We start from the raw sequence: 21682 nt of genomic DNA on the forward strand, positions 1-21682 counted from the left end.
AGATTTGTATTTCTGAGGTGTCTGGTGTGGGTAAGTCATGCATGTATAGATTAAAGAGCGTGGGGGATAGAACAGACCCCTGTGGTACTCCATTCTTAATGTTTCTGATCTGTGATGATTGGCCATTATATGACACATAAGCATTCCTACCTGCCAGATAATTGGCCAGCCATCTTTTGGTGTTATTGTGCATGTCTGTGTTATATATTTTATTTGTTAGGTTGTGGCGGGGGATAGCATCAAAAGCTTTACTAATGTCTAATGTTATAAGAAGTGTTCTGTGGTGGGGCCTATCTGAATTGATGCCATCTAAAATTCTTTGTGTGAGGTTTATCAGAAGAGTGTTTGTGGAGTGTAGTGGCCTAAAACTGTGTTGTGAGTCAGCAAGGGGAATATGTGGTGTGACAAGTTTAAGTATTAGGCGTTCAATGACTTTAGAGGAGGTGCAGAGAAGTGTGATTGGGCGGTGCGATGTTGGGATTGTTGGGTCTTTGTTCGGTTTTGGAATGGTGATTATTTTACCATGCTTCCAGATGTTGGGTATAGTCTTGTGTGAATAGCTGTAGTTTGCAATGTTTGTGAGTGCGTGTATACCTTGTGGTCCAATGTGTTTTAGGTGGATGTTACTTATGTTATCGGGGCCACAGGCAGATGAGTGCTTGAGATTATGTATTATGTGTTTTGTCTGACTGTCTATGAAGGGTGTATAGTCTGAGTCTGTGGGAAAGTCTTTCTTATGTCGAATAGTGCGTCGGTCGTCAGGGTGAGAAGTGAGATGGCTTGTCTGTGCAAAATGATTTATGAGTGTGTTTGCTTGTTGTCTGTTGTGATTATTGCTGCGTGAGAGCGTGTTGTGTTACTGTTGGATAGTGTAATGCTGTTGAGTGTTTTGTACAATTTGCTGGTGTTTGTTTTGTGATCAAGTGTATTGATAAAGTTTTGCCAATTTTGTGTTTTTTGTTTGTGTATTCTATTGGCAATCACAATGTTTAGTGTTTGTATTTGGTCTGCTATGTTTTGAGGGATAGGTGTGGGGGTATTGTGTTTAAGTGTGTCTCGTTGTCTCATGAGGCCTTGGATTTCTGGTGTGAAGTTGGGGTTGTGTGATTTTCTGTTGCCTCTAGGGACGTATCTCTTGTCTGCGTTTTGTATGATTGTATTAAAAGTGTGCACAGCATTGTTTATGTTTGTGATTGGTGTACTGTTAAGTGTTTCAAAATGTTGTTCTGTCTCTTCAGTAAAAGCTTCCCAGTTAGCTCTCTTGTAATTGGTGTATGTGTCTGTGGCCAACTGGGGTTTATCTTGTTTTGGTGGTGATGATGAATGGAAGGTGGTCAGAACCAAAGGGTCCGATCACTCTCCATGATGTTGTTGGGGTTAGGCAGGGTGAGCAAAAGGTGATATCAGGAGAGGAGGGAGTGGATGTTGACGGCACCACTTGTCATGTGTTAGATATTCATCAACTGTTCCTTGATGAGGAGTTGAATGAGGGGCACATGGATGCTCAGGAAAGTGAAGGAACTCGGGATGCCCAGGAGAGTAATGTAACTCAGGAGATACAAGAAGTGCTCAGACACATGGATTGATTGAGGTGCTTACCAGTCTGGCACTCTGATTATAAATTGTGATGGAGACATCATGGGGGTGTGTGGTGTAAATGTATGTTAAGGAGTTGGCAACCAAGAGGTTGTGAGTGAAGTGGCCAAGTCCTGCTTTGCTGGCCTTTAACACACACATACACAATGTATCAGTAGTGAGGTCCCCACACAGAGTGAAAGATATAAGCAAGATTGACAGAATATAAAGGGCAGCAACCAAACTGGTCCCCAGCCTGGCAGATAAACCATATGAATAAAGACTAAAGGTACTAGGTCTACCAACTTTGAAAGATCGAAGAGAAAGAGGCGACAGGCCACTAAAGGGTATTGATTGCATTGATAGAGGAGATCTTCTGATTAAAGATGGGAGGGCTTTAAAGGGCATGGGAGTAAATTAAGAAAGACCACATGTTGAAAGGATGTGAAGAAGTACAATTTTCCATATAGATGTATACATACATACATATAGAAAGGGCTTTTTCCCCTTACAAGGGAGGGAGCCAAAGTCAAAGACATCCACTCCCACCCATTTCATCCCCACATACTCCACTCCCATTCACCACCCCTCCCTCCCTCTTTTCTTGGCTCCTCCTGGATGACAGGTCATCCCTGCATCTCACCCATGCCCTGGGTCAAAGGCAATGGAGCAAGACACAGCACATCCACAGCAAGGCCACATCATGTAGAGAGAAGATGGGGAGAAATTCCTTCATGCTGCATCAAAATATCATTCACACATACTCCCTCACCTTCTTCCATGCATCACAGCATCATCCATACACAACCATTCTCCATTCACCCCTATCTTCTGTCTTCTCCCTTCCTCAACAGACATTCCCCTCTTTCCCAATGCCCCTTTTACCTCATCCATCCACCTCATCCTTGTTCACCCCCTCCATCTCTGCCTTCCACACCTCTTTTACTAATCTCTCTTCACTCATTCTTTCCATGTGTCCAAACCATCCCAATACTCTTCCATCAACCCTATATCCCAACTCCCTTTTCAGGTCCTGGAGCTGCAACGTCTACGTCGTGGGACCACCCCCCAACCCCAAGAGTTGGGGGCCAATCAGCAGCAACCACCCCTGGCCATCAGCTCTACGCAGATGGCACCGATCCCCAAGGAGGAACTACGCCTACCTGGGGGAGTACCACAATCCTTTTTTTCCAACACACAATGTTACGTTTTTTCTGCACTGAGGGGTCATTTTCCGGCGATCACCCCTCTTCTTCTACTTTTAGCCGGAGATGTAGAGAGCAATCCTGGGCCCACCACAAAATACACATGCCCAACATGCTCTAAACCCATTACTTCGAGCAGACAGACAAGGGGCTCAGTTCAGTGCAATATGTGCAAAAACTGGACCCACCTCACTTGTACAACACTTGCTGACACAAACCAATACACAAACACTTGGACATGTTCTACCTGCCCTCCAGTAACCCCAATCCCACCTCCCCAACCACAGCCAACACCCTTACCCACTCCCAATTTCCCTTTGCCCTTACCCCCGATTAGTACTCCCCTTCCTTTGTCCCCGATCTCTCCTTTCCCCCCCTCTGACCCAGATCCTACACCTTCCCCACTACCACCCCAACCTCAACCCCAAACGGCAACATACAACACATACAAAACACACAACATCAACATATTACAACACAACATTGACGGTATTAACACTAAAAAACATGAACTTGAACACTTTCTTAAACAACACAACATACACATTGCAATTTTACAAGAAACAAAATTAAGACACTCACACAAAACACCATCATTTCATAATTACACCACCATCAGACAAGACCGGACTGACGGCAATGGCGGTGGACTCATCACCCTGATCCACCATTCCATCTGTTTTGTGGACACAAGTGCCACAACCAAAATTCTCCTCCCTACCACAGATAACACAACAGAAACCCAATCCATTCGTATCCGCACAGGCAACAATTCAACACTAACAATAGTTAACATGTACATTCCCCCCCAATCATCCCCCACAGTTCCAAACACCTTCAGACCTCAACTCAGCCAACTAACCTCAATCCCCAACCTGATCATGGGTGGTGACTTCAACGCCAAGTCGTCTGCCTGGTTTGTCGACAACCCTGACACAGACAGAGGGCTTGATATACAGACTCAATTCGACTCATTGACTATCATGAACAACACGCATAATCATACACATATCCCATACCAAGCCCTCTACACTCCCTCCTCTCCTGATATCACCTTTTGCTCCCCCTGCCTAACCCCAACAACATCATGGAGAGTGGTCGGAGCCCTTGGCTCTGACCACCTTCCAATCATCATCACCACCAAAACAAGATGCACCCCAGCTGGCCACAGACACACTTACACCAATTACAAGAGAGCTAACTGGGAAGCCTTTACTGAAGAGACAGAACAACATTTTGAAACACTTAACAGTACACCAATCACAAACATAAACAATGCTGTGCACGCTTTTAATACAATCATACAAAACGCAGACAAGAGATACATCCCTAGAGGCAACAGAAAATCACACAACCCCAACTTCACACCAGAAATCCAAGACCTCATCAGACAACGTGACACACTTAAACACGATACCCCCACACCTATCCCTCAAAACATAGCAGACCAAATACAAACACTAAACACTATGATTGCCAATAAAATACATGAACAAAAAACACAAAATTGGCAAAACTTTATCAATACACTTGATCACAAAACAAACACCAGCAAATTGTACAAAACACTCAACAGCATCACACTATCCAACACTAACACTACACGCTCTCACGCAGCAATAATCACAACAACAGATAATCTACCCTCAAACAGACAACAAGCAAACGCACTCATACGTCATTTTGCACAGACGAGCCATCTTACATCTCACCCTGACGACCGACGCACCATTCGACGTAAGAAAGACTTCCCCACAGACTCAGACTATACACCCTTCATAGACAGTCAGACAAAACTCATAATGCATAATCTCAAGCACTCATCTGCCTGTGGCCCTGATAACATAAGCAACATCCACCTAAAACACATTGGACCACAAGGTATACACGCACTCACAAACATTGCAAACTACAGCTATTCACACAAGACTATACCCGACATCTGGAAGCATGGTAAAATAATCACCATTCCAAAACCGAACAAAGACCCAACAATCCCAACATCGCACCGCCCAATCACACTTCTCTGCACCCCCTCTAAAGTCATTGAACGCCTAATACTTAAACTTGTCACACCATATATTCCCCTTGCTGATTCACAACACGGCTTTAGGCCACTACACTCCACAAACACTCTTCTGACAAACCTCACACAAAGAATTTTTGATGGCATCAATTCAGATAGGCCCCACCACAGAACACTTCTTATAACATTGGACATTAGTAAAGCTTTTGATGCTATCCCCCGCCACAACCTAACAAATAAAATATATAACACAGACATGCACAATAACACCAAAAGATGGCTGGCCAATTATCTGGCAGGCAGGAATGCTCATGTGTCATATAATGGCCAATCATCGCACATCAGAAACATTAAGAATGGAGTACCACAGGGCTCAGTTCTATCCCCCACATTATTTAATCTATACATGCATGACTTACCCACGCCAGACACCTCAGAAATACAAATCTCTTCCTACGCAGACGACATAACAATCACATGCACACATCGTAACACAGACAAAGCTGCAGAAATAATCCAGCCTTACCTTGACACACTCAACACATGGTTCATCACAAACAGACTCAAAATAGCTCCAACCAAATCTACAGCAACACTTCTCACCAACTGGACAAAAGAACACAAATACATACCTCATCTCTACATCAACAACACTCTAATACCACACACAAACACACCGAAAATTCTTGGTGTAACATACGATACATCCATGTCTTTCAAACAACACCTCACAAACATAAAAAACAAATGCACACCTAGACTTAACGCACTTAAGTCAATCACAGGAACAACATTTGGACAAAACAAAGAAACTAATATAACAATATACAAACAATGCATACGCTCAGTGATGAATTATGCGAGTCCTGCATGGGCTCCTAATCTCAGTGAGACACACCACAACACCCTTCAAATCATACAAAACAAAGCCCTAAAAACAATTACAGGCTGCACAAATACATCACCTACAGACCATTTACACCATGAAACAAAAGTCCTCAAAGTCAAGGACCACCTCGACATGAGAGGCACACAAACACTTGCTGCAGCCACCACAAACACATCACACCCGCTACACTACATAGCAGAACACCCACACACACCAAGAAACATTAAAACTACACCCAAAGACCTGTATCACACACAGATACTCTCTTCTCTTCCTCCACAACCACCAAATACCAGCCTCCGGAAACATATTCATAATCATATCACTCACCGCTCCATTAACACACTGAAAGACAACACACTGCTGCATGCCAGACCCCCTGATATCCACCCTTCTGAATCCTCTCTCCCACGAAAGGACAGAGTCCACTTGGCCAGACTGCGATGCGGTCACCACCCAGCACTTCTAAGCTACCAGAAGAGGCTGGACGACCGTGTTGTGAACAGCTGCCCAGGATGTAACACTTCACCCCATACCATACAACACATAATGGAAGACTGCATTATACACAATCATGCACGCAAACAACACAACATACACTCTATAAAGGATTTGTGGGAAAACCCAGTTTCGGCTGTGGCCTTCCTTGGGGAGAGGGGACTGCTCGGACAGACAGTCTAGGGAACGACAACAACAACAACAACAACAACTCCCTTTTCATCCCCGCTCTCATCCTCACTTCCTTCTTTCTCACTCTATCCAGCCATACTTCTCAGGCAATTGTTGTTTGCTGATGACACTGCACTTGTAGAAGGATCAGAGGAGGGATTAAGGAAGTTAGTGATGGAGTTTGGGAAGGTGTGCAAAAGAAGGAAGTTGAAGATAAATGTGGGTAAAAGGTGATAAGATGTGGATGCAAATTGGAAGTAAGTATTAAGGGAGAGAGACTGGAGGAAATGGGTAGCTTTAAATATTTGGGTACAAATGTGGCAGGAAAGGAAGGAGTGGAGGCAGAGGTAGAATGTAGATTGAGAGGAGCAAGTAAATGCCTTGGGGGATTAAAATGTGCATTGAGAAATAGACATTTGGGAATGGATGCTACAAGGAGATTGTATGAAGGAGTGATTGTGCTAACACCACTGTATGGGGCAGAAACATGGAATTACATGAGAGTGAGAAACAAGGAGGTGAGGAAGAGAGCATGGGTGGAAAGGGAATTGGGAGATAGGGTTGATGAAAGAGTATTATGATGGTTTGGACACATGGAAAGAATGAGTGAAGAAAGATTAATAAAAGAGGTGTGAAAGGCAGAGGTGGAGGGAGTGAAGATGAGGGGGCAACCAAGGATGAGATGGATGAATGGAGTAAAAGGGGCATTGGAAAAGATGGGAATGTCTGTTGAGGAAGGACAGGAGAAGACAGAAGATAGGAGTTGTGTATAGATGATGCTGTGATGCATAGAAGGGAGTGGGTGGGGGATGGGGGTTGAGGGAGTATGTAAGAATATTTTGATGCAGCATGAAGGGATTTCTCCCTGTCTTCTCTTTTTCTGCATGAGGAAACTTGAGTAGTATGGTCATTTATTAAATGAAGTGGCTTTGTTTGAAGTGTATGTGCTGTGTCTTGCTACACTGCTTCAGACACAGGGCAGTGGGCAAGATGCAGGGATGACCTATCATCCAGGAGGAGCCAAGAAAAGAGGGAGGAAGGGGTGGTGAATGGGGTTGGAGTATGTGGGGATGAAATGGGTGGGAGCGGATTTATGCTTTTGACTTTGGCTACCTCCCTTGTAAAGGGGAAAAAGCCATTAGTATATGTATGTATGTATGTATGTATCTTCTATTGTTTTTTTCTTTGTACTCTGAAGATGTCTTATATACATACATATACCAAGGGCTTTTTTCCCTTTAAATGGGAAGCAGCCAAAGTCAAAGGCATGAGTATGTATTCCTTTGAACTTAGATAATACATACGGATATTTCTGGTTGCATGTGGATGGCACAGGCTTGACCCCATTCCTCCAAGACTCCACCTGAAGTGCTGTTTGGAGAGCAGGAGCTACCAGTTTACTGTACAAATCTGTAACAAAGTAAAATGAATTTAAGAATTCTATCAATCCTGTCTTTAGTGTGAAATATAACAAAGAAGGTAAGACAGGATTGATACATATACATTGGTATATGTATCAATCCTGTCTTACTTTCTTTGTTATATTTCACACCAAAGAATACACTGGAAGTGATAATATGTCAATATCATGAATACCTTCAGTACTATGGTATATAGATTTTGCTTGGGTTAATTCACGATAAATGCATTACCTAAATAAATGACATTATTTGCCAACATATGTACATACATATACCAAAGGCTTTTTCCCCCTTACAAGGGAGGTAGCCAAAAAACAAATGCATAAAATCTACTCCCACCCATTCTAACCCCACATACTCCATTCCCATTCCCCACCCTTCCTTCCCTCTTTTCTTGGCTCCTCCTGGATGACAGGTCATCCCTGCATCTTGTCCAGTGCCCTGGGTCAGAAGCAGTGTCGCAAGACACAGCACATCCATAGTAAGGCAGTTTTATTAAATCAGCAATCCCAACTCTCTGTCCCCTCATAAAGAGAAAGAAAATCTCTTCGGCCCGCATCAAATTATTTTTTCACACATCCTCCCTCACCCCTGATCCCCCACCCACTCCCTTCTATGCATCACAGCATCATCTATACACAAACATTCTCCATTCACCCCTATCTTCTGTCTTCTTCCTTCCTTCCTCAACAGACATTCCCCTCTTTCCCAATGCCATCTCATCCTTGGTTGCCCCCTCGTGTTCATTCCTTCTACCTCTGCCTTCCACACTTCTTTTACTATTTTTTTTTTTTCACTCATTTTTTCCATGTGTCCAAACTATCCAATACCCTATCTCCCAAATCCCTTTCCATCCCCGTTCTCCTCCTCACCTCCTTGTTTCTCGCTCTAATCAGCCTAGTAACCCCTATCATACTTCTAAGACACCTCATCTCGAACACATTCAAACTCCTCCTTTCTTCCTCCCTTATGGTCCATGTTTCTGCCCCATATAGTGCTGTTGGCACAATCACTCCATACATCCTCTTAGCATCCATTCCCAAATGTCTTTTTCTCATTACACTTTTTAACCCCCCCCCCCAAGTCATTTAATTGCTTCTCTCAAAATACATACATACATATACCAAAGGCTCTCTTCCACCTTACACAGGAGGTAGCCAAAAGACAAAGGCATAGAAACTACTCCCACCCATTCCATCCCCTACATACTCCCCTCCCCTCCACCCTCTTCCCTCTCTCTTATCTTGGCACCTCCTGGAGGATGGGTCATCCCTGCATCGTGTCCAATGCCCTGGGTCTCTCAAAATAGGATCAGAAATTTATCAAAATGTAACAAGAGTGAAACTGAAAATACACATAATATCTGATACCTCTTACAGCACCACATGCACTTTATAAACATGATTATAAGTGACCATATCACAAAAATAAACCCCTTCACTATGATACTGCTAGTGTCCCTTCACTAAAATACTGTTACTGTGCCATCAGACAAATCCTGTCATCAGACCATGGGTGTCATGGAATACACTTCTGTCATGAGACCAGTGGGCAGGGTGCCTATCTCCCCCACCAGCTTGGCTGGATCCCTATCCCAAAACAACTTTACATACTTTTACATACATGCCATTGGAGTTTTTGTGCTGCGGAGAGGGTGCAAACTAAATTTCAAGTCAGATCCTGCCACTTCATAAAAAACAAAAAAGAAGGACTAGCAAAAAGATTTTGGAAGGTGGAGTAAACTTGAGGGGAAGACTAAGAAGTTGCTGGATGGGATGAAAAGGGCTCTGAATGCAAGAGTATGTCAAGCATAGAAAGGAGAGGGCAAGCGAGTGTGAGTAAAGAGTAATTATGAACAGATACAGCCTGAAGGGATTTCTTCTAAAACTGCTCTGTAAATTCTTAACCACTTCCATACGGTGACGCCTACGTAGGTGGCATGAGGAGCAAGTGGGTACTCGATGATGCCAATGTCACCATCTTGATTATGTTTATTGTAGTCGTACCTACGTAATTTTCATTCTCTCTAAACTGGCTTCATCAGTTTTCTATGGTTATCAAAATACACAGGTGAAAGAGAATGAACGATTGAGCACTGACTTTATTTTTTATAATGCAATTATTATGACGCAATATCGCACGTCGGGCAGCTAATGCTGCCAGACTTGCAATGTGCCCCGGAGTGAAGAGGTTAAGAGGATGAGAGGGAAGACTGCCATGTAATGAAGGAGTTGGGAGAATGTTAAACCTGCTTTAGCTGTCAAGCCCTACCACAAAGGTGTGGTGTCTTGATGTATTGCCTCAGACCTGAGCAGTAAGCAGGGTACAGGGATAACCCTTCATTCACAAGGAGCAAAGAGAGAAGGGACATCAAATGAGCTTTTGAGTGAGATGGGTGAAGGGTAAGTATACATTTTAACTCAGCTACCGCTAACCTCTTTATATGGGGGATAGAGCCTTTCGAGGATATGTATTTATGTCAAATGAAATGATGCATTTTACTACTTTGCATCATTCATGAAATTCCAAGAGCATTCCATAATCATAAATGGGTAAACTTAAATAATATGTTGCAGAAGGATAGGACAACATAAAAGTAAATCTAGTTTATTTCAACATAACACATTTGCACCAAATGATTTCATCAATACATCTGGGCCTCATTTAAAAAAAATTACAGGGACCCAGGATCCACTCAAAAGTTGAACAAGGTTACCTGATATTAGCCACAGCAAAGCTTAATATGGCATCACTTCTATGGGGTTAATAGAATACTTACCCCCATTAAACTTTTTGTATTTGGCAAAAGAGATAACAGTTGCTCCCGCAGATGAAGTTATTTTTGCCATTCTGTAGAAAGGGCTTGTCTTCGGTTTTTCTCCATCCATTACCATCTTCAGTGACACAAAGTTAGACTTGAGTTCATCAGGCATATGTGATGAGTAAATGTATGGATTATTATAGATGAGCTGCCGACCTATATAAAGAGTTTAAATATATAAATATCTCTTTACATATACAACATAAATTTCATTATATCAAAACTTAAATCTGCAAAACTGTTATTCACAATATATATTATTTTCATACTAATTTTCAATCATTATGATAATGACAAATGAGGTTAATCCAAAATTTCTAAATAATGATCCTTCAACAACCTCAAAGTTAATGTGAGGCTGTATCACTGGTGCATCAGGGTAGCATTATGTTATCATGGTTATTCAACATTCATATGGACAAGGTGGTAAGGGAGGATGCAAGTGCTCAGCAGCTTTGGAATTAGTGGGTGAGAATGGAATACATGGGAAGTGAACCAATTGTTATTTGTGTTAGATGAGTGTGGGATGGATGGATGGATGTCACTAAGTCTGAGAAAAGATTATAGCAGTTGGGGACTGAGTTTGGAAGGGTATGTGAAAGAAAAGCTATAAATGAATGTGAGCAAAATTGATGAGATGTACAAAGAATGATGATGGTGGCAAGATGAATGTGAATGAAGGGTGATGAGATGTACAATGTGAATGAAAGGTAAGAGCCTTAAGGAAATTAAGAGTATTAAGAAGCTGAGGTCACATGTGGCAGTAAATGGAGCAGTACAGGAGGCAGGTAATAACATAACAAGTGTGAAAATGGTGAGGATCCCTCTTCCAAACCTAATCAGCTTACTTTGAGAGTAATGGCATTATAATTCATGGCTAACTATGATGATCACTTTGTCATTATCACAATGGATACACTATAGGTTTGCCTTATGATTATTTAGCATTGGAAAAATCATAGGGAATGATTTAGAAATACCTATAATGTCAGCTTGATCTTCAGATAAGCTTAAGCATAACATGCTCTGCCCAAACACATGTCCACTGGAAGGGTAGGAGTAACCATCTTCTGGAAAGGGTGGGTATTCTGGCACAGAATGAACCAGCCAGAACCCACCCTCTGACCCTAGCACAACCACTCCTTTAGTGTGCCCCTCAGCCAGGGTTTTGCTCCCATTTGGAAACTCATCATTATACATAATGTATGCTACAGACTGTCAAAAAATGTAAGATATATATACATATATATATAATCACACCAAAGTACAATAACAGTTTCATTTTCTATTATAATACAAAGTAATTTTCTTTTACCATCAATACAAAAACACATACATACATACATATACCAAAGGCTTTTTCCCCCTACATGGGGGGGTAGCCAAAAAGAAAAAGGCATAGAAACCACTCCCACTAATTCCATTTTCTATATATTCCACTCCCCTCCACCTTCCTCCCTCCCTCTTATCTTGGCACCTCCTGGATGATGGGTCATCCCTGCATCCTTTCCACTGCCCTGGGTCAGAAGCAGTGTCGCAAGACACAGCACATCCACAGCAAGGCTGCTTCATAAATTCGGCGACCCCCCCTCTCCGTCCCCTCATGCAGAAAAGGAGAAGACGGGGAGAAATCCCTTCGGGCTGCATCAATTTTTTTCTCATACATACTTCCTCACCCCCCATCCCCCACCCACTCCCCCTCATGCATCACAGCATCATCTATACACAGCCCCTCTCCATTCACCCCTATCTTCTGTCCTCTCCCGTCCTTCCTCCACAGACATTCCTCTCTTTTGTAATGCCCCTTTCACCCCATCCATCCATCTCATCCTAGGACGCCCCCTCATATTCACTCCTTCCACCTCTGCCTTCCACACTTCTTTTACTAATCTTTCTTCACTCATTCTTTCCATGTGTCCAAACCATCCTAATACTCTTTCATCAACCCTATCTCCCAGTTCCCTTTCCACCCCTGTTCTCCTCCTCACCTCCTCCTTTCTTACTCTACCTACCCTAGTAACCCCTATCATACTTCTCAGACATTTCATCTCAAACACATTCAAACTCCTTCTCTCTTCCTCTCTCATGTTCCATGTTTCTGCCCCGTACAATGCTGTTGGTACAATCACTCCTTCATATAACCTCCTCTTAGCATCCATTCCCAGATGTCTATTTCTCATTACACTTTTCAATCCACCAAGGCATTTACTCGCTTCTCTCAATCTATATTCTACCTCCACCCCCACTCCTCCCTTTCCTGCCACATTCGCACCCAAACATCTAAGACTATCCATTTCCTCTAGTCTTTCACCCTTAATGCTCACCTCCAGCCTACTGTCACTCTCTCCCCTTGTACATCTCATCACCTTACTTTTACCCACATTTATCTTCAGCTTCCTTTTTTCACACACCTTCTCAAACTCTGTCACTAACTTCCTCAATCCCTCCTCTGATCCTGCTACAAGTGCAGTGTCATCCGCAAACAACAACTGGCTCACCTCCCACTTTTCTCCATTTTCTTTAATCATCTCCAACCCCTGACCCACTACCCTTGCATTCACCTCTCGCACCACCCCATCCATGTAACGATTGAACAGCCAGGGTGACATGACACATCCCTGATGAAGTCCCACCTTTACCTCAAACCATTCACTCTCTCCATTTCTAATCCTAACACAAGCTCTACTACTCTCGTAAAAACTCTTGACTGCTCTTAACAGCTTTCCTCCTATCCCATATATCTGCAGTACCTCCCACAGTGCCTTCCTATCTACCCTGTCATAAGCCTTTTCCAGATCCATAAAAGACCAAAAAACATCCTTACCTTTTCCTATAGCTTTCTCACATATCTGTCTCACCACAAAGATACAAAACAACATAAACAAAAATCTAGCCAATTTGACAAGTTTCTCTAGTGGTTCTTATTAATCCATATTCTTACATGACAATTAGGTACCAAAGCTCCATTCATACTATAAATTATATTATAGGTGACTTGTGAACATCCTACCACATGGTGCAGTGCATCCAAGACACCCTCCAAAAGCCACTTTTTCTTGCCATTAAATCCAACTCTACTTCCTTACATAGACATGATTCAACTTCATAGCCATGAGCAGACATTTGGAAAGTCAATGCTACCATGACCACATGAACTGGGATCAATTATAGTGTGCTTGATCTGGCACTTTATAGATGGACATATATTGGTAACTATTTTACTTACCAAGACCAGGATCAAACCCAGGCTATTGAACTATCAAACCTATTTCTCACCACTGTAAAACTTAAATAGTTCAGTATTTTTATGACTGAAGATTTGTTTCTAAACATAAAAGAATACTGTGCAACTCAGGTCTACAGAGGTGCCACTAAAATAACTAAAGTATTGACTGCATTTAACTTTCCAATCAAATACAATTCTGCAGTCATTACCCCAGTACAGGACTGAAGCAATGATGTAGAATGAAATTATATGACAGAAGACAATATCTCAAAAGAGATAATTTCAATATACCTTACGATAGACAGGATCTGTGTAGAACGTATGAAGAGTTTGGCCAGGAAAAGATGAGGAGTCATCTATGCCAATATCACTCATCACCCATCCACTCTCAGATGCAGTTGGTGAGTACAAGTCATGATATATGTTCTCTGTGTTTGGAACATATACCCTGAAATCCAAAATATATATAATTAGAACACTCAAATATGAATGATGATTGATTTGGTTTAACATCACAAACTCCCCTCATCAGGAGGCTAGGACAGTGCCCCTTACAGAGGACTTTGTAGCATGCAATTTAATGAACCATGCCCTTGGTGCAATTCACCAGTGGCATTGTTTGAACTGCCATCATCTAGACCTGTGCTGCATGTAATGACACCCTCACCCACTCAACCAGTGAGCTGAAAGGAGAATATAACCTAAGAAGTGAAATTAAACTGTTTCAAAACAATGAGGCAACAGTTGACTGAACACACAAACTGAAAAAATTAATACTAAGATAAATATTACCAGACATAAGCTCAGAAAACACCTGCAGACATACAACTCATATTAGTTCATCTTTAATCAAGTTACCATGCAGCACTAAAACAGTATTGATCCATAATCAGCCTAGAAATACACCATTTACCCAAGATGTACACTCCACACTGAATAGCGAACATATAAATTTACATAACCAAAAATGCAATACAGACAGAAATACAAAATTTATTATGAGTGACTTGTGGACCAAAAAAAGGAATATTGTCTGATATTTTGGGACCCTGGGTCTCCTGCACAAGACAGCAGAACTAACTGGATGAATGACTGAAACACATGCGATTGATTCAGTTTAACATTACAAATTCACCCTATCAGAAGGTTAGGACAAGTGCCCCTTACAGAGGACTTTGTAATGTGAAATTTAATTAACTATGCCCTTGGTCCAACTCATCGATAATAAGGTTTGAATTGCCACAAGTAGTGACACTCTAAACTGTTCAACCAGCAAACTTGTACTAGTTCAACAATAACGTTAAACTACCACAAATTCCTACCTGTCAGCAGATTCTGGGGTGAGGAACATGTATCCTGTGCCATTACGGGTTGTAGGGCTGCTGGAAGAGTGGTTGTGTGGTAATTTGTATATCATGAACCTGAAAAAGTGAAATTGTATCATGAACAATAATCACAATGTTCAATAAAAAATTATGGGGCATTCTTCTGTTTATTTCTAACTCCATATCATAAATACTGACTTTACCTAACTGATTTAACCTCCTTGTTGGATTCAGCTCCTCAACTGCAGTCACTAGTTAATCTAACTTCCCAGAGTGAATCTACCCCAAGTCACCTAGAGACAGTTATGCTATTTTCCCATCTGATGTTGTTTTTAATCAATACCAATAGCATTTCCACTGTCACACAATAAACCTACCAGAAAACATATACATTGATTAGTAAACCAAAGCTATTAGAATATCAGTCAAGCATAAGTACACATGGGAGAGGGTGGTGGAGGGAAGGGTGGTAGATAGAGCGCTAATGGATTATGTAGTGGTAAATAGGATTATGATAGGAAGAGTTAAGGATGTACATGTGCTAAGGGGAGAGGGTGGAGGAATATCAGATCATTTTTTGGTGGAAGGTAAGCTGAGAGTGGAGGATAGATGGAGAAGGAGGAAAGGGACAAAAGGTAGGGAGGTTCTTAGAGTGAACTCCTTGAATGAAAAGGAAAAGGAGAAGGAGTACGAAAAGAAGCTGAAGGAGGAGTGGGAGGGAGTAAAGGATAGAGCAGAGATGGGTGTGGAGGAGGAATGGGGATGGTTCAAGGAGGGAGTCTTAAAGTGTGCAAGGATGGTGTGTGGAACAAGAAGGACAGGGGGAAATAGAAGGAAGGGTAGTGAATGGTGGGATGAGGAAACAAAGAAGGCTGTAGAAGAGAAGAAGCGAGCTTTCACAGATTGGTTACAAAAGAGGACAGGGGAGTCATATGAGACGTACAAAGAAAAGAAAAGAGAAGTAAAGCAAAAGGTAAAGGAGGCAAAGAGGAGAGCAGATGTGAAATGGGGTAGGAGTATGACAGAAAATTTTGAAAGTAATAAAAAGATGTTTTGGAAAGAAATTAAGAGAGGAAGAGGAGGCGAATCAAGTAGGGAAGAAAAGGTAAAAGGTACAGATGGAGAGATGATAATGGAAGAGATGGCAGTGAGGGGAAGATGGGCAGAATATTTTAGGGAGTTGCTGAATGTGAAGGAGGATAGGGAAGGACAGATAGCTGCAGTGGGAAATGCAAAGAAAATGAGAGTGATGAGTGAGGAGAATGGAGGAGAAATAAGGAAGGATGAGGTGAAGGCAGTTGTAAAGATGATGAAAGCAGGTAAGGCACCTGGTCTGGATGGATGTCATGCAGAATGTCTGAAAAAGGGAGGTTCAGTGATGGTGGACTGGTTGGTGAGGTTATTTAATGTTTGCTGGAGAAAGGGTAGAGTACCGGAGGACTGGAGTAGTGCCTGTATAGTTCCTCTTTACAAGGGAAAAGGGGACAAGTGTGAATGTAGTAATTTCAGAGGGATTAGCCTGTTGAGTGTAGTAGGGAAGGCTTATGGGAGGATCTTAATTGAGAGGATTAGGAGAGGAACAGAAGGAGTAATTGGTGAGGAACAGTGTGGATTTAGGACGGGTAGAGGTTGTGTAGATCAGATCTTTGTGGTAAGACAGATATGTGAGAAAGCTATAGGAAAGGGGAAGGATGTTTTTTGGGCTTTTATGGATCTGGAAAAGCTTATGATAGGGTAGACAGAAAGGCACTGTGGGAGGTTATGCAGATTTATGGGATAGGAGGAAAGCTTTTGGGAGCTGTCAAGAGTTTTTATGAGAGTAGTAGAGCATGTGTTAGGATTAGAAATGGAGAGAGTGAGTGGTTTGAAGTAAAGGTGGGACTTCGTCAAGGATGCGTTATGTCGCCCTGGCTGTTCAACTTATACATGGATGGGGTGGTGCGAGAGGTGAATGCTAGGGTAGTGAGTCAGGGATTGGAGATGGTTAAAGAAAATGGAGAAAAGTGGTAGGTGAGCCAGCTGTTGTTTGCGGACGACACTGCACTTGTGGCAGGGTCAGAGGAGGGATTGAGGAAGCTGGTGGCAGAGTTTGGGAGAGTATGTGATAGAAGAAAGCTAAAGATAAATGTGGGTAAAAGTAAGGTGATGAGGTGTACAAGGGGTGAAAGTGGCAGTAGACTGGAAGTGAACATTAAGGGAGAGCGACTGGAGGAAGTGGATAATTTTAGATACTTGGGTGCAAGTGTAGCAGGAAAAGGTGGAGTGAAGGTGGAGGTAGAATGTAGATTGAGAGAAGCGAGTAAATGCCTTGGTGGTTTAAAGAGTGTAATGAGGAATAGACATTTGGGAATGGATGCGAAGGAGTGATTGTGCCAACAGCACTGTATGGGGCAGAAACGTGGAACATAAGAGAAGAAGAGAGAAGGAGTTTGAATGTGTTTGAGATGAGGTGTCTGAGAAGTATGGTGGGGGTTACTAGGCTGGATAGAGTGAGAAATGAGGAGGTGAGGAGGAGAACAGGGGTGAAAAAGGATTTGGGATAGGGTTGATGAAAGAATATTAGGAGGGTTTGGACACATGGAAAGAATGAGTGAAGAAAGACTAGTAAAAGAGGTATGGAAGGCAGATGTGGAGGGAGTGAACATGAGGGGACGTCCTAGGATGAGGTGGATGGATGGGGTGAAGGGGGCTTTGGGGAAGAGGGGAATGTCTGTTGAGGAAGGAAGGGAGAGGACGGAAGACAGAGGTGAGTGGAGAATGGTTGTATATGGATGATGTTGTGACTGCATGAGGAGGAATGGGCGGGGGGGTGGGGGGTGGGGTAGTATGTGTGAGTAAATTTTTGACGCAGCCCGAAGGGATTTCTCCCCGTCCTCGCCTTATATGCAAAGGGGGACGGAGAGGGGGGGTCGCTGATTAAATGAAGCGGCCTTGCTGTGGATGTACTGTGTCTTGCGACACTGCTTCTGACCCAGGGCGGTGGGCAGGGTGCAGGGATGACCCGTCATCCAGGAGTTACTCAGATGAGAGGAAGGGTGGGAGGGGTGTGGAGGGTATTTAGGGATGAAATGGGTGGGAGTGTTTTTATGCCTTTCCCTTTTTGGCTACCTCCCTTGGAAGGGGGAAAAAGCCTTGGTATATGTATGATGTATGTATGTATTAGAATATCAGTCTTTCAGAAAAGCTGCAGGCTTTGAAGATTTTATTCTAAGTTGTACAATATATATTCTTTGATTCATGAATCATTTCATCCTAAGCAAAACAAAAATACTTCCTCTATACAGGAAAAAAAATAATGTACAATAGAATTTCACTCATGAACTATCAAAAATGTAACATGAAATAATAAAATAAATATCTGCAATAAGGTAAGCAACTTAAATCTATGGAATAAGTTATGGAGGTGAATCAGCTTTGGCTGTCAGGCCCTCCTGTAGAAGTGCAGTGTTCTGCTGCATTACCTCTGACCCAAGCAATGGGTGACCCTTCATCCACAAGGAGCTAAGATGGAGGAACAACAAATGGGTTTTGGAATGAGTGATGGGTGGGTGCATACTTTGATTCTGCCATTCCTCCTTATATGGGAGAAAGGGCCTTCTGTTTTGCATTTATGTCAGATCTAGACCAGTACAATAAATCATTGCAAATTACTTATTACAGCTGATGTTGCTTCTTAAAGCTTAACCTTGTGATGAAAATGAATGTTTCTATTCAACTTTGCCCATGGCTTTTTTGGGTTCCTGGCCTATTTGGGCTTCATCAAAATTAAGTTTTAAGACCCCAAGGTCCCTCTGCATTCCATTAAATTATCCAGGACTGGCCAGAATAAAATCATTAAAGTGACTCTTGGGGTTTCATGAATTAACCTGAATAGTTCTCAACCTTTTAAGGCTAAAAAGAAAATATAAAAGTAGCCATATGCCTTCTATGGGCTAAGATGATGGATAGTACTTCACACTTGTCAAAAATTGATAGAGATTTACCAAATGCACACATCAGGGTCTAGTTTACAAAAAAAATACTGTAAAATAATTATGAGACATGTAACATCTTAGAATAATGCACCACCTACAAATAATACTATTATCCTTTTATGAATTGAGTGAAATATAAACATCCTGTCTAACAAATTACTGGAGCATTCCACATATCATCAGCACCAAAGACTGGTTTACATCCAAGCGAGATATTTGGGGATCAAATATAGGAAAGGAGCAACACACATAGGATTCTCTCTCTTGCTTTGTAATTTGTCATATCTAGCTTCAAATTTATGTAAGGTTCAAATTTGGTTTATCTAATGATTATATTTTGATTCAGGTATTGTTTCAGATTGAACTGTATCACATTTGAAGTTATTCCAAGTACTGTATTCATGCATGTAAGAACCAATGGGTCTATTGATGTTTGCCCATCTACATGGATACCTGTACTTATTCACATCCTTTAGATATGTTGTCTTTCTAAATTTGTTTTCATTACCTTTTAAACAATAACCATCCCTAAGTACCAAGAGATCTCCTCTGTGAATAAAGTCTACCCCCTTTAGAGACATGATAACTACACTCATATCCCCTCTTTCTCTTTGACCTTTCAACGTGGGTCTCACTAAACGCCGACCAAAGTCGACTAACGCCGACCAAAACCACACAATGATGGTTTTTGCTCAAATGCATAATTTATATATATAAATTAGCATATGGTTGCATTATTTGACCTATTTTCTTTAAAATGTGTGATTTCCATGTAAAATCATCAAAGAGAAGTTACGTTTTTATCCTCTGCAAAATTACCAACCAGCAACCAACACCAAACAATGACGGCTTTTGCTCAACTGACAAAAACGTAACTTCTCTTTGATCATTTTACATGGAAATCACACATTTGAAAGAAAATAGGTCAAATAATGCAACCATATGCTATTTTTTATATATAAATTATGCATTTGGGCAAAAACCGTCATTGTGTGGTTTTGGTCGACGTTGGTAATTTTGCAGAGGATAAAAACGTAACTTCTCTTTGATGATTTTACATGGAAATCACACATTTTAAAGAAAATAGGTCAAATAATGCAACCATATGCTAATTTTTATTTGAAATTATACATTTGAGCAAAAGCCGTCATTGTTTGGGTTTGGTCGACGTTGGTTGCCGGTTGGTAATTTTGCAGAGGATAAAAACGTAACTTCTCTTTGATGATTTTACATGGAAATCACACATTTTAAAGAAAATAGGTCAAATAATGCAACCACATGCTATTTTTATACATAGATTATGCATTTGAGCAAAAACCATCATTGTGTGGTTTTGGTCGGCGTTGGTCAACTTTGGTCGGCGTTTAGTGAGACCGTTTCAACGTTAGCAGACCCAGTTTGTAAACTAAACTTTAATGATCACCTTTCAGGATCAAGCTCTATGGATTCATGCTATACAAGAGAGGGTTGCACAGTGATGGGCCTGGCAACTGGGTTGACATAGCCAAGGTTGGCAGGATAAGATAGGTGGTTGGATTAGTTCAGTCAGACAATAAATTCACAGGTAATTCCTGTACAAAGATGCACAATTCCTGGAATGAAGTTATTAATCACAATGAATGCTGGGGATGCAATATGCATTACATAAGCAAAACAAATTACCTATTTACAAGATGTATTTTCTTTATTTGTTCTTACATGCACAGGAATTATAGACATCATGCACATATCTATCAATAATCAACCCCTCATACAAACATATTACATATAGCATGATAATGATAACCTTTATGAGATAAAAATGTATGAGTAAAAGATATCCTCTCCTTTATTTTGTCCAAACAGGTTTGAAAAACTACAAATTGCAAAACAATATTTACCCATTGAATGATCGAGTATTATGTGAAGCTATAAATCAAATATAATAAAGCAATTACTGCTGCAAAAGCAACACATGATAATACAATATATCAAGACAGTTATTCTTGTGTAGCTGACGGTTTTTTTCTAAATTGGTGCTTACTTCAAACGTTATGAGCACAGATATGGACTCTTGAAGATTGAAGTGTCAATGTCATGTGATAACTTACATGTCCACTGCATTTCCGAAGTGATCTTTACAACCTCTCCAATTAACATCTGCACTGGCTGGGTCTTCACGATGGTAGCAATTCCAGAAACAAAAACTACCTAACATTACAATTATCCATATACACACAACCCACGGATTTGCTTTCATAAGATTCATGTTTGTTTATGTTCGACCTAAGCGGCTACGCCATGACCAACTGATTCGTCACTTGGTCTTCGCTGTTTATTTACATGTTTCTTCGCAGGCGCGATACAAGCGAAAGGACATACAGTTCCAAGAGTCTATTTTGCCGTGTTCTATGTGGTATTATCGGGTAAAACCGCATTAATTAGATTGCTGGAGCTATCATATATATATATATATATATATATATATATATATATATATATGTATATATATATATATATATATATATATATATACTATATATATATATATATATATATATATATATATATA

The 21682-nt window shown here is 41.3% G+C and overlaps 1 protein-coding gene across 2 annotated transcripts in view; it reads right to left on the reverse strand.

The window, feature by feature from the left end:
- DNaseII (deoxyribonuclease II) overlaps positions 1–21470 on the reverse strand; it is a 39517-nt gene extending 18047 nt beyond the window's left edge. For both annotated transcript variants that reach the window (XR_012967355.1, XM_076203807.1), the window contains exons 1-6: positions 21222–21470; positions 15155–15253; positions 14124–14280; positions 11587–11821; positions 10565–10762; positions 7669–7774 (exon numbers count right to left, since the gene is read on the reverse strand). Coding sequence is in view for 1 of the 2 variants with exons in the window: in XM_076203807.1 (XP_076059922.1) it covers positions 7669–7774; positions 10565–10762; positions 11587–11821; positions 14124–14280; positions 15155–15253; positions 21222–21379 (953 nt within the window). In the remaining variant the exon portion in view is untranslated. The remainder of the gene's footprint in view (positions 1–7668; positions 7775–10564; positions 10763–11586; positions 11822–14123; positions 14281–15154; positions 15254–21221) is intronic.
- Between the last annotated feature and the right edge of the window lie 212 nt (positions 21471–21682).

Source organism: Oratosquilla oratoria, chromosome 20 (assembly GCF_046742065.1).
Source record: "Oratosquilla oratoria isolate Oo_2021 chromosome 20, ASM4674206v1, whole genome shotgun sequence".
NCBI lineage: Eukaryota > Metazoa > Arthropoda > Malacostraca > Stomatopoda > Squillidae > Oratosquilla > Oratosquilla oratoria.